This window comes from Pecten maximus, chromosome 11 (genome assembly GCF_902652985.1).
Source record: "Pecten maximus chromosome 11, xPecMax1.1, whole genome shotgun sequence".
In the NCBI taxonomy this organism is placed as follows: domain Eukaryota; kingdom Metazoa; phylum Mollusca; class Bivalvia; order Pectinida; family Pectinidae; genus Pecten; species Pecten maximus.
In genome coordinates this window covers 21,190,813-21,206,939 of record NC_047025.1, presented here as the reverse complement: position 1 = coordinate 21,206,939, position 16,127 = coordinate 21,190,813, and the positions used below count along the sequence as shown (strand labels likewise).

At 35.9% G+C, this 16,127-nt stretch overlaps 1 protein-coding gene across 1 annotated transcript in view; it reads right to left on the bottom strand.

Annotated features, from left to right (window-relative positions):
- The window catches only part of LOC117338495 (ATP-dependent DNA helicase Q4-like), a 263,643-nt gene that overhangs the window by 229,872 nt on the left and 17,644 nt on the right, over positions 1-16,127 (bottom strand). The window contains exons 2-4 of the mRNA XM_033899851.1: positions 1,342-1,427; positions 1,084-1,117; positions 779-819 (exon numbers count right to left, since the gene is read on the bottom strand). Of these exons, the coding sequence (XP_033755742.1) occupies positions 779-819; positions 1,084-1,117; positions 1,342-1,425 (159 nt within the window). The 5' untranslated portion in view covers positions 1,426-1,427. The remainder of the gene's footprint in view (positions 1-778; positions 820-1,083; positions 1,118-1,341; positions 1,428-16,127) is intronic.

Genomic DNA, 16,127 nt, shown 5'->3' with positions numbered 1-16,127 from the left:
GCCTGCTACATCAAACTTTTATCAAGTGGCCAATTAAAATTTCAATAAAATTTCTAATTCCTTCTCCAGTCAGCTATATATCTCTCAATTCTATTTGTATAGGAAGGAATTATTTGTGAGATTTGATCAATAATTTGTTCAAACGAGAAAAAATTACATGGTATGATGATTCACCACAAAAGTTCAGAGAAAATATGTATTGAATAAGTTTATTGACTTCATGTGAATTTATGTTCAATAGAAATTAATATTACATGAACACTAGTGCTAAAATAACTTTTCGTTACATGGAAAACTGTTTTACAAATGTCTTTTTAATGATTCCAATCTATTATCAAATTCCAAAATTTTTCAGGACTTTCTGTCATTAAATTCAAGGATTTTTCCAAGACATTTTCTAAGACAGTGATCCACTTTTGGTAAAATTAAGTAAGTATATATATAGAATTATACAAAATTATATACATGTAGTCGGATTTCAGTAGCAACACTGTTATGTACAAGATCTCACAATTTTGATGCGGCACTCTGAAGATTTTTTTATTTTTTTTTATTTTATGAAACTAAACCATCCTTTATAGATTATTTCAACACCAAAGACATAAATGGTCAAATTCCAAGATTTCCAAGGCATGAAATTGGATTCCAAGATTTTTCAAAGCAAGGGCTGTGAGGGCTGAAGACAAGGATCTGATGACAGCATCAGCTGATCCTCTATTACTCTGGCTTATGTGGGTCACACCCAGATAAAAAAATAACTAGTTCTGTTTCATCTTACCTTGTCTTCCTTCCGTAGTTTATTGTACTGGGAATAGGCAGCTAAAATATAAAACCCATTCATATACATCTACTATACGATTCTCAATAACACAACTTCAAACTCAATAAGAGCCCATGTTTCCTAATCATTCACTGACATAGTTGCACCAATAGTGAATGGTCCTATACATTAGAAAGACAACTCTAATAAGATGTTATATGTGAAACTTGATTAAAAATAAATTGGAACTGCATGTATTTGTTATTCAGTTGATTAGTTTTTTTTCCAATTTCACTATGATACGTAATTTAATGAATTAGTACCTTTGATGTTATCTGGTGCTGCTCCAATGTCTTCCTGAAAAAAAATCATCAACAAATATTAACTTTTGTTTTCAATTGTGAGCAAAAAGACATGAGACACACAGTAGGTTAGTTCATGTACATCCTCAGTGAAAGTGGGAGAGGTTAAAGGTCGACAGTCACAATTGATATCTTTCAAGCTCAATAGTGAAGGATATAATTAGGTGGGATTTATGATTAATCGAGTCACTTAAAGTTTAATATCAACATCTATATTACCTGCTTTGGTTTCCTATTATGTTCTTTATAGAACTGGATTTCCCAATGCTTCAGGGTTTTCTTCAGATTAGATATTGTGTCCATGTCTGGAAAATAGGAAGAATTTATATGATAGGTCACCAAATTGTTATACACCAGACTGATCCGAGATCAGACCTCCACATCAGCTCGTATATCAATAAAGACAGCTAGCTGCAGTCAACAAATAAACAATTCCTTATTGAAAACTTCTACCGGTTATTAATACTGGACGTCTAGATCTACAGACACAGACAAAATATCGTTTCGACAATGCCCTTTGTATTTTCAGGTTTTGACAATCATATTTCTTGTCTATATTTACCAAGAGATAAATTGAATACTTTATTTCACTGTAAACAAAATTTTGAAAACAACTTTTTTGTCTGCTGATAGAAACTATCATGACAGCTAGAGAATTAACACAATAACCAGGGCCTCTAAAAACAGACAAGAGGCCCAACGGGCCTTAACGGTCACCTGAGATTTGAAATATTTCAGTTAATTTAATTGACCCTTTTTGGCCCCACCCATCAGTCGTTGGGGTCAGTCAGGGCCAACATGTGCATATTAAGCTGTCATCCCTTGCTGATAATTTTAAGAAAGTTAAAATGAATTCCAATAGACATAAAACAAATGATTGTCAAAGATATGAATTCCCTATATAAACTATCGCAAAGTTTACCCTCTCCCAAGGGGCAAATGTGAAACCCCAGGGTCATGAAATTCACAATTCAAGTAAAACACCATAAAACCATTCCTTCTATGAAAAGTTTTTGATTCTATCTTATATAGGTATTGAGAATAAGATTTTTAAATTTCAGTCAATTTGACACTTTTTAGCCCCGCCCATCAGCCCCTGGGGGTCAGTCAGGGCCAACATATGTGTACTATCAAACTGTTATCCAACGCTGATGATGTTAACCAGGTTTGAATAAATTCCAATACAAATCCAACAAATAATAGCCAAAAATGTGATTTCCCTATATAAACTATAGTAAAGTTTACCCCCTCCCCAGGGGCAAAACGCGAGACCCCTGTGTCATTAAATTCACAATTTTGGTAAAGCACCATAAGACCCTTCCATCTATGGAGATTTTTTTATTCTACCAAATATGAGAGTAGAGAAGAAGATTTTTGAAATTTCAGTCGATTTGACCCTTTTTAGCCCCGCCCATCAGCCCCTGGGGGTCAGTCAGGGCCAACATTTCCATACCATCAAAATGTTATCCTATGGTGATAATGTTGACCAGGTTAGAATGAGTTCCAATACAAATCCAACAAATAATAGTCAAAAATGTGATTTCCCTATATAAACTATAGTAAAGTTAACCCCCTCCCCAGGGGGCAAACATGAAACCCCAGGGTAATAAAATTCACAATTTTGGTAAAGCACCATAAGGACCTTCCATCTATGTAGAGTTTTTGATTCTACCAAATAAGAGAGTAGAGAAGAAGATTTTTGAAATTTCAGTCAATTTGATACTTTTTAGCCCCGCCCATCAGCCCCTGGGGGTCAGTCAGGGCCAACATATGCATACTATCAAACAGTTATCCAACACTGATAATATTAACCAGATAAGAAAAATTTCCAATACAAATCCAATAAATAATAGTCAAAAATGTGATTTCTCTATATAAACTATAGTAAAGTTTACCCCCTCCCCAGGGGCAAACGTGAGACCCCAGGGTCATGCAATTCACAATTTTGGTAAAGCACCACAAGACCCTTTCATCTATAAAGAGTGTTTGACTCCACCATATCTGAGAGTAGAGAAGAAGATTTTTGAAGTTTTAGTCAATTTGACCATTTTTGGCCCCACCCCTCAGGCCCCTGGGGGGTGGGGACCATATAATTCACAATTTTGGTTGACCTTCAGCCATAGAAACTTTCTGCCAAATTTCATTGAATTTTGTTCAGTGGTTTTGGAGATGAAGTCGAAAATGTAAAAAGTTTACGGACGCACGACGGACGACGGACGACAGACAAAAGGCGATTAGAATAGGTCACTTGAGACTTCGTCTCAGGTGACCTAAAAAGTCAAAGTTGGCGGCACCAAGTTAAGCAATGGACTGATCTGGAGGTTTGACATAACCGTGTTTCTATGTAGAGCTTGTAAAATGGTTTATTCAAAGCTTAGTAACTCAATTTAAAGAGATTGAAACCTTCACCTGTACTCATATAGACAAGGGGACTAATGATCAATCATAGCCATCAACTATAACAATAAGGTCTGTTAACAGTGATATGGCTGACCGGGCAAAATCAGTCCATCAGATTGAAGCCTGGATGCTCTACACAAACAAGAGGCCCAGAGGGCCTGTATCGCTCACCTGGCTTTCATGAGATATGAAACAAGAATGATGCTTAAGTATATTTGTCACTGGTATTGCTATGTCAATATATCATAGGCATTTTATATGGGTACATGAGGTTTTTATGCCAAAAAATGCATTAATCCATGAAATGAAATTCACTTTTGGCCCAACCACATAGGGATGCTACCACACAAATGTGAGTGATATATATCTATTGCTTAGTTTCAGAAAAGAAGTTGTTTAAACCAATTGACTCCTTTTGACCCTTCCCCCCAGGGGGTCAGTTCCTTCCTTTATAAAATTTTGAATCCCTACCCAAAAAGTATGCTAACAGTCAAATATGAGCTGTTTCAGAGAAGAAGTTGTTCATATCAATTTAGCCAAATTGACCCCTTTTGGCCCCGCCCCTCAGCCCCCTGGGGGTTAACCCCAAAATTTGTACAAATTTGAATCCCCACCCCCTGACCATGCTACCATACAAATGTGAGTGATATCCATTGCTTAGTTTCAGAGAAGTTGTTTATACCAATTTAACCAAATTGACCCCTTTTGGCCCCGCCCCGCAGCCCCCAGAGGTCAGTCCCGTCATTTGTACAATTTTGAATCCTTAACCCAAGGGGATGCTACCAGTCAAATATTAGAGATATCCATTGCTTAGTTTCAGAGAAAAAGTCGTTTTTGAGTCCCCAACCCCTACGTATACGGATGCTACCATACAAATATGAGCAATATCCATTGCTTAGTTTCAGAGGAGAAGTTGTTCATATCAATCTAGCCAAATTGACCTTCTTGGCCCTGCCCCTCAGACCCCTGGGGGGTCAGCCTCACCATTTCTACAATTTTGAATCCCCACCCCATAGTGATGCTACCAGGCAAATAGGAGCAATATCCTTTGCTTGGTTTCAGAGAAGAAGTCGTTTATATCAATAGAGCCAAATTGACCCCTTTTGGCCCCGCCGCTCAGATCCCCTGGGGGGTCAGCCCAACCATTTGTACAATTTTGAGTCCTCACCCCATAGGGATGCTTCTGACCAAGTTTGGTCAAATTCTGATCTGTGGTTATGAGGAAGAAGTAAATTGTTGACGGACGGATGGACGACGGAGGCTACGGTATGGCATAAGGTGAAAAAAAAAAGGATTTTTTTTATAATTAAGAAGGGACTGACCAAAGATATATTTTACACAACTGCAGTATTAAATTCAACAGAGCTCAAAACGTCTGTGTGTTTTGCTTTTAAACCAATATTTAACACATCTCAGCCCTGTGACCTTGAAAGTAGGTCAAGGTCAATCATCCCAGCATGCTACTGGCCCAATAACATGACCATGGGCCTCTTTGTTATCGAGAAGAAGTCTCGAAAACTTAAAGTTTTAAGATTTTAAGTCATTTGACCCTGTGACCATGAAAGTATACCTATGTCAAGGTCATTCATTTGAACAAACTTCATCACAGCATGCTACTAGCCAAATATCATGACCCAATTAAAGCATCTTGGTTAATGAGAAAAAGACTTTAAAAGATCTTAAGATATTTGACCCCAGTGACCTTGAAATATATATATATTAATGGCCCGTGCTAAAAAAGGAACAGTGACCTTGAATTTGACCCTAAAACCCTGAAACTCTAACCATTGTAATACTCGGCTAGATCTAGGTCTGGATGTATCTGACATCACTGTGAAAATAGGTTTTCAAGAGATATTTTGAGTCAAACATGCCAAAATCGTCATTTTGACTGAGAGGTTCTGTTTAAATTGCCCTCAAAATTCCAAAAAAAATCCAGAAACGTATATATTGCTCATATTAATAGATAAATGCTTCTTGATAAAAACGGTCTGTTTGTTTTTCGTTATCTTTTACAGAACAGTCACAAGATTGTTTTGAAAATGGCCTATTTTTCCGACCTTCTCAGTATTTTTTCACTTGACTGGGGTATTTTCCTATAAATAGACCGACTGTTTTGATGACGTAAGACCAGGCGTTTCCTTCCTTTTGGCACGGTTGAACAGATGGACCGGGTCGGGATACAAAGTTGTTAGCATTAAAATCATTATGGATCAACTGGTTTTATATTTGTTTTCGGCCAGCCATCTTGATGTCTTTCAAAGCCTGCATTAACATCAACAGGTCCGTTAAGATTGATGTATGAAATTGATACGTAATAAAAATCATTAACACAACTGGTTTGGTCTGCTTGTCTGCATATATAAAGGAAAACTATTGATGTCTTTCAAAGCCTGCATTAACATCAACAGGTCCGTTAAGATTGATGTATGAAATTGATACGTAATAAAAATCAATAACACAACTGGTTTGGTCTGCTTGTCTGCATATATAAAGGAAAAACGCCATCCTGAACTCATCGGGTATTGTCACTGAAATTATGCCCCGAGGAATTCCAGGATGGAATAACATCAGGACTTCACGCCGCTTACTCGTTCAACTCAAAGGCTTTAACTGCAGTCTAAGTGAGTTTATTACATTTTCCCGTCAGGACCAGGAATTTTTAATATTATATCATATTGAAAGTGACATTGGAGGTTATAGCTACTGTACTATGTCCAAATTTGTTGCTTGACAGGATCAGTATTCATCGTCAACCCAGACCAGCCTTCAATTCTTTTCTCTAAGTTGCTTCATTATAAATTCCATATCAACAGATTTCAACCTTTTGCTTACATGTGCCAAAGAAAAATGTGTGCGAGAAAACTGTTCTGGCAAAATTTTACTAAAATTATATCAGTTCTTATATAGCATTAAGTTAATTAACTAATTTAGGGTGTGGAACCATGTTGTATTTTTTTATCTTTCGAATTTCAAATCAATTTCAACTTATTACAATAGGTATTACATTGTATAGAAAACTACTTCACAAAATTAAAGAATTACCAATATTTTATTATCACTACTTTACAAAATAGTTTTTCTTCAAAATGTCATCTGCACACAGGTAGCAATTAGTAAATTTTGAAATATATTTGTTTTAAATACTATTCCAACATATTTCAACCTTTAGCTTACATAAACAAAAGAAAACAATGTGCAAGAAACCAATTCTGACACTTAATTATACTAAAAGTGTTTGAACTATTATGTATCAATTGTGTCACACTAAGTGAAATCAAATCATTTTGGGATGGGGAACTATGTTGTTGATTTTTCTTTTTTATCTTTTAAATTTAAACTTATCTCAACTTATTGCTAAAGGTATTATAGAAAATTATTTGACAAACTCAAACAATGACCAGGATTTAATGTTCGAAATGTCATCTGCACACAGGTAAAATATAGTAACACAGGGACTAGTGTAAATAGTTAATATGTTTCTATTTTCTAGGCCCACACCACCATAGGCAAATATTTACATCTATGATCATGAGATGCCACTTATTTTTCAGAAACCAGCCAAACAGGTGTACACTGCAACCTAAAAAGAGGTTGAAAAAATCATTTAAAAAGAAAAACATGATTTATTATATGTACTTCATTTACATAAATTATTGCTGAAATTCACTTAAAACATTTTAAAACTTGCAAATTACCTAATTTGTCATCTGGGATGGCTCATCTTGTCATGATATTAAATCAATTATAAATTATAATGTAGTGATTATTGATTTATTATTCATATTAATGTTTTTGCAGATATTTCTCTTTCTATTCATGATCAATCAATATTGAATCGTCAATCATTTATGAAATGATGATTATCGATCATGAACTTTATAGTGATTCCCAACACACTAATTATAAGAAGTTGGAAAAATTTTCAAATAAGAAAAAAACTGTAATAGACATTTCCCAATTTGCTTGACATGGATTACTGACACAGACACTGATACTGACTGAAATATACGGGTGATGTCTCAAAATATATTGTTTTGATAAAATGCATGGCTAAAGCAAAAACCAAACAATTTTCCTTCTCTCATTTGTATTATTATGTTCAACTGGGGAATACAAAAATGGGAATTTTCCTCGCACAAGTGTGAATTATTCACCTTTTCCTCCAAGATGAATTTTGGGGTGAGGTCTTCCACTCAAATCATGAAGATTTACATGTGATGGAGTTAATCCCCATTTTTCGAGGCGATTGGTCCAAATTCAGATATTGTTTGATTGTAAAGAAATTTGGTATGTAGGTACATCATGGGACACTGGTTACTCCTGTAACCTCATTTGAACTTTTTTAACAAAATGGCCACCATTTCCTGGCCTCTGATTGGTCCAAATTAAGATATTGTCCGATTTCAAAGACATTTGATATGTAGCTACATCATCGGACACTGTTCCCTCTCGTAACATAATTTTCACATTTTAACAAAATGGTCACCATTTCCTGGCCTCTGATTAGTAAAAATTTAGATATTGTCTGACTTTAGGCCACACCAAATTAATCAATTGTTCTTCGGGAAACTGGTAAAAAAAATTGGGGCGAGCGAGCGAAATTTTTTTTTCTAGCAAAAAATTTCCATTTAGAGATTTCAAGAGGCGAAGCGTTCAAATGATGTGCGAGCGATATTTTTTTCCATTTTTTTTTTTTTCATCAAATGTTGGAAATAAACTGAATACCATATTGAACAGATGTTTGTGTCTATTTGTGATCAATTCAAGTACATGTATATCATGAAGTGATTTCATACACAAATAACTAAACAATTGTATGTAAAATCCAACAACAATTTAATACCTGATCTACTTGATCAAATCAAACTTAATTAACACAGTTCTCTCATTTGTATGGAACAAATACCGGTATAATAGAAAATAATGTATAAAACAAAAGAAAATTGGCACAGAAAAAACAAAATCACTATATCATATATAATTATCTGGAACAAAAATAATAATACCATATAAAACAACAGAAAATTGGCATATTAGAAACACAATCATTAAAATGTATATGGCTGGGAATTCAGCATCTATCAAATATAATTGACTTGTATTTAACAGTAAAACTAAGGGCTTTTCCAGTAAAACATCTACCCTACCCCAGGAGTCCAGTTTGTTTTAGGGGTACCACCCAAAGAATTTATTTAATTAATTTTAATACACAGAAGTAATTGGAGCGAAATCTAACCATGGACAGAGGTGAATTGTTTTGGAATCCTGGGGTCATTTAGATATTTTAATGGAATAGCCCTAATACTAAGAGGACAACTGTGAAATGATGAAATTGGAATAAAATAATTCCACATTTTCTGATTATTATTATGGAATATAAAAAAAATATCACATAGGTACTGACCTGGTTTAACAAAAAATATCATTCTTCAAAATAAAATAAATACTTTGATTGTTACCACATTACAAAAAATTTCCAAGGTGGTAGTTTCCAATTATTGTATATAATGACCCATGTATTGTATATACCATTGATAATAAAATACTGCTTAAACCAAGGTGGTAGTTAATACTGCGGAAAAAAAGGTCATAAAACGTTTCATTGTTCTCCGCTTCGATCGCTGTATTTAACATTAGTGCACCCGACCCCCTCTGTACACTTACTATAAAAATACCCATACTATTCCAAGAATTTACAGCAGACTATCCTCTACTCCTATACGTATATGAGGTCTTATTCCACCTGATTACAATGGTTGATATCGTTACATGATAGCCTGTCAAAAGTTTCCTGTCGTATAAACCTCTAATGTTATTGGAGTAACTATCCTCGTGCTAGGCCGGAGCCTTTCCGCCATTTTTTTCATCTCTGCATCAGGTATCAACGAAACGCTTGTTTGGGTCGGTGTTTCAAGCGTCGAAATGTGTTGTAATAACCGGAAAAAGAAGTCGGAAAACGGGGAAAAAAATCCGGATTTGACGATTTTTCCGGAGGTGCGGGAAAAAATTATTTTTATTTTTTTCTCGACTTTGATATTTTTGGAGCGGGATTCCCGACGAACAACTGATTAATTTGGTGTGGCCTTAATGATATTTGGTATGTAAGTCACACTTGTAACCTCACATTCACATTTAAAGAAAATGGCCGCCATTAATTAACTGGCCTTTGGTAATGTTCCAAATTTAGATACTATGGATTTTGATGAAATTAGATGATGATACAGGTGCATAATGGGACACTGTTTACTCTTAACCTCACTTTTACTTTTTAACAAAATGGCTGCCATTTACTGACCTCTGATTGGTCCAAATTTAGATATTGTATGATTTCAATAAAATTTGGTGTGTAGGTACATCATGGGACACCGGTCACTCTCGGAATGTCACTTTCGCATTTAACAAGATGGCCATTCACTTCTTCCAGACCTCTGATTGGTCCAATTTAAGATATTGTCCGATTTTGATAAAATTTGATATGTAGGTACATCATGGGACACCGGTTACTCTAATGACCTCACTTTCACATTTAAACAAAAGGCCAACAATTCCTGGCCTCTGATTGGTCAAAATTTAGAAATTGTTCAATTTTGATTAGATTTGGTATGCAGGTGTATTAGGGACTGCAAATTCAACTTTATGGGTTTCGTTGCCATGGGAACAACAGTCTTCTTATTGGTTGAAATTTAGATAATCAGTGGTTTTGATGAAAACCGTGCTGAAACAGCGTAATCGCCCCTCACTACACTTCATTCTTTCTGTGACACTCTTTTAGGTCTTTTAAGTCATATCATGAATGCAGAATCAACTTTGGCTATAGGGACATCATACAGCTTTTCTGTCCTAGGCTCGTGTTTTAGGGATATCATACAGCTTTTCTGTCCAAGGGCTCATTAGTGGTTTTAGGGATATCATACAGCTTTTCTGTCCAAGGGCTCGTTAGTGATGCTAGGGAAATTCAGATCTTGGAAAATTAGGAAAAACAGACAGGGTGAACAAATGTAAAACTGTGACAGATAAACATCTCACAAAATAAAACAGTTCAATCCATGTTACGATCTGTAGCAAGACAATCTAACAAACATGACCTCAGTTACAAAGTGATATGTATCTATATGACAATCATATAGCAGTTTTAATGGAAAACACTGTTGTTGAGATATCTAACTCAGAAATGAGTATGTTCAACTCAAAGAGGCCCACACATGATCCAGGATACAGCATCAGCCTTCACAGTGCATTCTGAGAGGCCCACACATGATCCGGGATACAGAATCAGCCTTCACCGTGCATTCTGAGAGGCCCTCACATGATCCGGGATACAGCATCAGCCTTCACCGTGCATTCTGAGAGGCCCACACATGATCCGGGATACAGAATCAGCCTTCACAGTGCACTCTGAGAGGCCCTCACATGATCTGGGATACAGCATCAGCCTTTAACTCTTTCCGTACTCACGACGACTACAGACGTCACAAAAACGTGCTCTTGTATCCTTCATGACGACTACACATGTCACAATTAACATGCCTTCCATCCTTTGTGACGACTCAAATCGTCGTAAAACATCGCGAAAGATGTTGATATTACTTGCTGGTTTAGCATAGTCATACGAAGGAATTGACACGGAAATGATGTTTTTAAGAAAGAAAAAGCAATGTAAATATTGTATTGATGGTATATTTTACGTACCAGAAGCATATTCATTCGTTAAGATTGTCTATTTCAAAGAATTCCGCCGGTTCATGCCGAGTTGTTTACATAGCTACAAAATGGCGGCCTCAAATTTACTTTCGTTTTCTGCGAGATTGTTGAGGTGTTAAACACAATAAAACAATTAAAAACGATAATATATATATAATTGAGTAACGTTTATCATCAAAATAAGTAAGAAATACGTAAAATATTTTTACACACCGAAAAAACGATGTTTTGGCTGCGTGATTTCTTGCACACGTGTGACACATGTGCCGATCAACATGTCATTTCCCGCGATTCTGCCTGGTGATTTCGCCGTATTTTAAAGGAAAAATTGGGTAAAAGACTTTCCGTACTCAGTACTTGTTCCATATGATAAACTTCAATTAATATTAAGCATTATACAACAGTAAAAGATCAGTAAAAGATCGTTTTATCGACGTCTGATGTGATAGCCATATGCTCCAATACACAAAGGACCTACCCAGCATTCACTTCCGGTAGCGACCGCGAAATTTGAATGAGTACGTAAAGAGTTAAAGTGCACTCTGAGAGGCCCACACATGATCAGGGATACAGCATTAGCCTTCACAGTGCATTCTGAGAGGCCCACACATGATCCGGGATACAGCCTCTGCCTTCACAGTGCATTCTGAGAGGCCCTCACATGATCCGAGATACAGCATCAGCCTTTAAAGTGCACTCTGAGAGGCCCACACATGATCCAGGATACAGCCTCTGCCTTCACAGTGCATTCTGAGAGGCCCACACATGATCCAGGATACAGCATCAGCCTTCACAGTGCATTCTGAGAGGCCCTCACATGATCCGGGATACAGCATCAGCCTTTAAAGTGCACTCTGAGAGGCCCACACATGATCCGGGATACAGCATCAGCCTTAACAGTGCACTCTGAGAGGCCCACACATGATCCGGGATACAGCATCAGCCTTTAAAGTGCAGTCTGAGAGGCCCACACATGATCCGGGATACAGCATCAGCCTTTAAAGTGCAGTCTGAGAGGCCCACACATGATCCAGGGATACAGCATCAGCCTTTAAAGTGCACTCTGAGAGGCCCACACATGATCCAGGATACAGCATCAGCCTTCACAGTGCACTCTGAGAGGCCCACACATGATCCGGGATACAGCATCAGCCTTCACAGTGCATCAATCAGGTTATGATTTTCATATCAAAGACTTTTCATGTAAGTTTTTAAGATTGAAATCTTTTCCGAGTAGACAGCAAGACTGTAGCTTGCCTGATGCAAATGAAGTTCACATACCCCTTGGTATGATAAAATCTATATTAACAACTTCATATAACACCTATGGCTAGAACATCCAGGCACACACCACAAACTCAGTCACTTAAAGCAATGACTTAACACCCACAGCTGATATCTACTTTGAAGTGATACTGAGAGCTTTTTGCTTTCATTTACAATGTAACATTTTACTAATTATAAAACAGCAAAATTTAACTTCAATATTTGTATTTGAATGAAAGCCAGGATTTAATTGATTGTTTTCTATAGATGATATAGATGACGGGATCAAAGTGATAAGAACCATTGTCAGTCTACATTGGTGAAACATCTCCACTAATGGAAAATATGAAATTATAGACTATCAATTATAATTCCAGATAAAATGTGTCCAACCAAAATATCATTACTTTGTTAGAACAACAATTCATATTAAATCATTACAAGAGATCCCAGACAGATCTTGGTGCCCACCATTGAATCATCTTTAATGATTCTATGTAAGAATGATCTTTTCTCTATTTCTACCTTCTTTTCCTCTTAAGCATTTGATACGGAGTAAAACTTTTATATGAAATCAAAGAATGATCTTAAGAACTTTCAGAGAAATAGTGATATCAAACTGCAACTAACAAAATCCAAGATGGCTGCCTTTCTGTCCATTTTGTTTTTTGTCAGTGCTCAAAAATTTATTGGGCATAACTAGCTTTAGGAACCAATTTAGGTAACCTATCTCTGAAGTGTGAGAAAACCCTCAAAGTACTCCTGGTGAAATAGTGATAGCAAACTTCAACTGACAAAATCAAAGATGGCCACCTGGTGACCAATTCATTCATTTTCTGAACAGTCTCAATATCCAATGGGCACAACAAGTGACCAAGGCAACCTACATATGAAGTTTCGGAAAATCCTTCCAGTACCTCTCAAGAAATAGCAATAAGATCAGGATTCTTTAGGGAAGGACAGAGGACAAATTTCACCCATCTGACCTACAAAGTATACCACAGCCATTCATTTGAACAAGCTTGGTAGTCCTTTATCTCATCATACTAATAGAAAAATATCATAACCTAGATATTAAATTAAAGTAGCTGCTTTAATTATTTTCACACATTTCATTCCTTTGACCTCTTAAGTATGTCCAAGTTGTCAACTTTGTAGCATGCAGTCATCCAAGCATACTCTTGATCAATTATCACGACGTTCTGTTATGTTAAGTGACCTTGATCCCATGCAACCTAGCATGTCTCCATAATGGCACACCAAAATGTTAATAAGTGACAATTTAAGATTAACAATATGACCTTGACCTTTGACCAAGTGAGCTAAATATTTGGTCAGTAGATTCCTTGTTTGATTTAAATGAACTTTGCTTCATAATATCATAACAAAAAAACAATCAGTAAAATTATACAAAATTTCACTTTGACCTTGTGACCATGACCGGTCAGTTGACTCCCTGTTTAATTCCAATTCCAACCAACATTGTTTCATAGAGTGACATAACAAACTGTTTATCAGTGAAAAGATACGAAATTTGACCTTAATCTTTGACCCTAGCCTGTGACCTTTCATCATTTGACTCCTCCTAAAATTTACCACTGAAAAGATACAAAATTTGACCCAAACCTTTAAACCTAATGACCTTGACATTTGATCTCGATTTTGATCTCAGTATCTGTACTTTTCCAAACTGAATATCTGACCAAACTTCATTTAAATATGTAAATTAAACAAAATTTGTGGATGGGCAGACAGGGTGATTACAATAAGGCACCTGTATATCCAATATGGGGAGAGGTACAGGGTCCTAGTAAAGGAAAGAACAAAAGAAAAGAACCAGCAGGGAAAAGATGTATGATAAAAGGTCATTCCATACATAATGGGATTATCAGAAACAGTGGTAACACTGTGACTATGGCTTCTCAATAACCATCCTAAAACACTTAAAGTCACAAAACTGTATATGAAATCAGATGAAAGAACCAAACCCAAAATTACTCACAGAAGCTATAATACTCCAATCAAATTTTGATTAGCGTATCAAAACGGTTTTCCTTTGTCATTAACTATTACAATTGCTGCTCTAATTATAATGCTGGTGCAGTAATATTTCTGTAATTACGATACAGGTACAGTAATATTCCTCTAATTATAATACTGGAATGGTAATATTCCTTTGATTCTGATGCTGGTACCTTATAATGTTCCTCTAATTACAATCATGCTGGTACTGTTATTATATCTCTCTAGATGTAAACCAACATCAATGTGCAGATACATTTAAGTCTAATCTTATCACTATTTGTAGTGATGTCAAATCTGTTGTTTAATTAAAATACGTAAAATTGGTTGTCAGCAAACAAATGACGATCGGTCAACGATCGCATCGGAACTTCCTCCTTATCATTTCTACTTTACATAGATTATACTGGCTAGTGTAACTTGCTAACGTTGTAATGAGACTGTCTATGGTAGACATGGTAAGAAACATGTTGTTTAGGCCAGAAGAAACATTTGAAAGGCTTACATATTGTGGACACTGTTTGGATGTACTTAAAATTAGTAAGTTGATGCAATGTTATTTGAGTGGCCTAAATATCTTCTGAAATCTACTTATATCCTATGATTATAATATATACAACAAATAAATATTGTAAAAAAAAAATAAAGACTTCAAAAATAATTTGCAGAGATGTAGGTGGCAACTACAGTAGTGCTGAATCTGAAATTATCAGAAAGCAAAATCATCATGACAACACTAACTACATATGTATTTGGAAATCCTAGCAGTGGATGTACTCTTTGATATATAGAGGATCTGTCATGAGTTTCCCTTCATATTAGATTTATGATACGAGTTTTGAATTTTTTATTTTTGCGAGCCTCTGGCGAGCAAAAATAAAAAATCTAAACGAGTATCATAAATCTAATATGAAGGGAAACGAATGACAGATTCTTTTTATCATATGACGTTTTCTTTCATCGTTCCCCATCAAAAACTGATTTTCTCTTTTGCCTTGAATCGTCACATCTCAACCAAATCACCCGAACCTTCGAAGTAGGTCAATTATACCAACGAGAGAAGAAATAGTTCTAACACAACTGACTCTTGAAAAGGATTCATTTTATTAAATACACGTCTCAAAACAAAATTTCAGCATTTTTTCATTTAATCTATAATAGATAAATTGTCCTTGGTGTTTGAAACAATGAGGAAAATATTTTAGTTTGAAAGTTCATGAGCGACTGTTTTTGATGTGACGAAGCCGTGACGTCACTTGGCGCGATAATGGAGGCTTCGTTGTACAAATGTCTATTCGCTGTCGCTGTCGTACAGAACCATTGTACGGCGCCTTTTCACTGCTTTGTGTTTATCCTCGTCCTCGCGGGAGTTTATGGAGATGTGAAATGTTCCACCGTGAATATTCCCACTGAACATTGTGTTCAGACTGCCGTGAAAAGCGACTTTGGATGCCGATTTGTTGGCAGTGTTGTTTGTTTTGACATTACACGTGTTTGTCGACGACAGTGTCAGCATGTTATTCTGAGTAACCGTTGAAGGCAAGTTGTAACAAACTACATTGCCGTTTTTCATGAGGATTTTATTAAATAATGTTATTATTTGTTTATTTGAA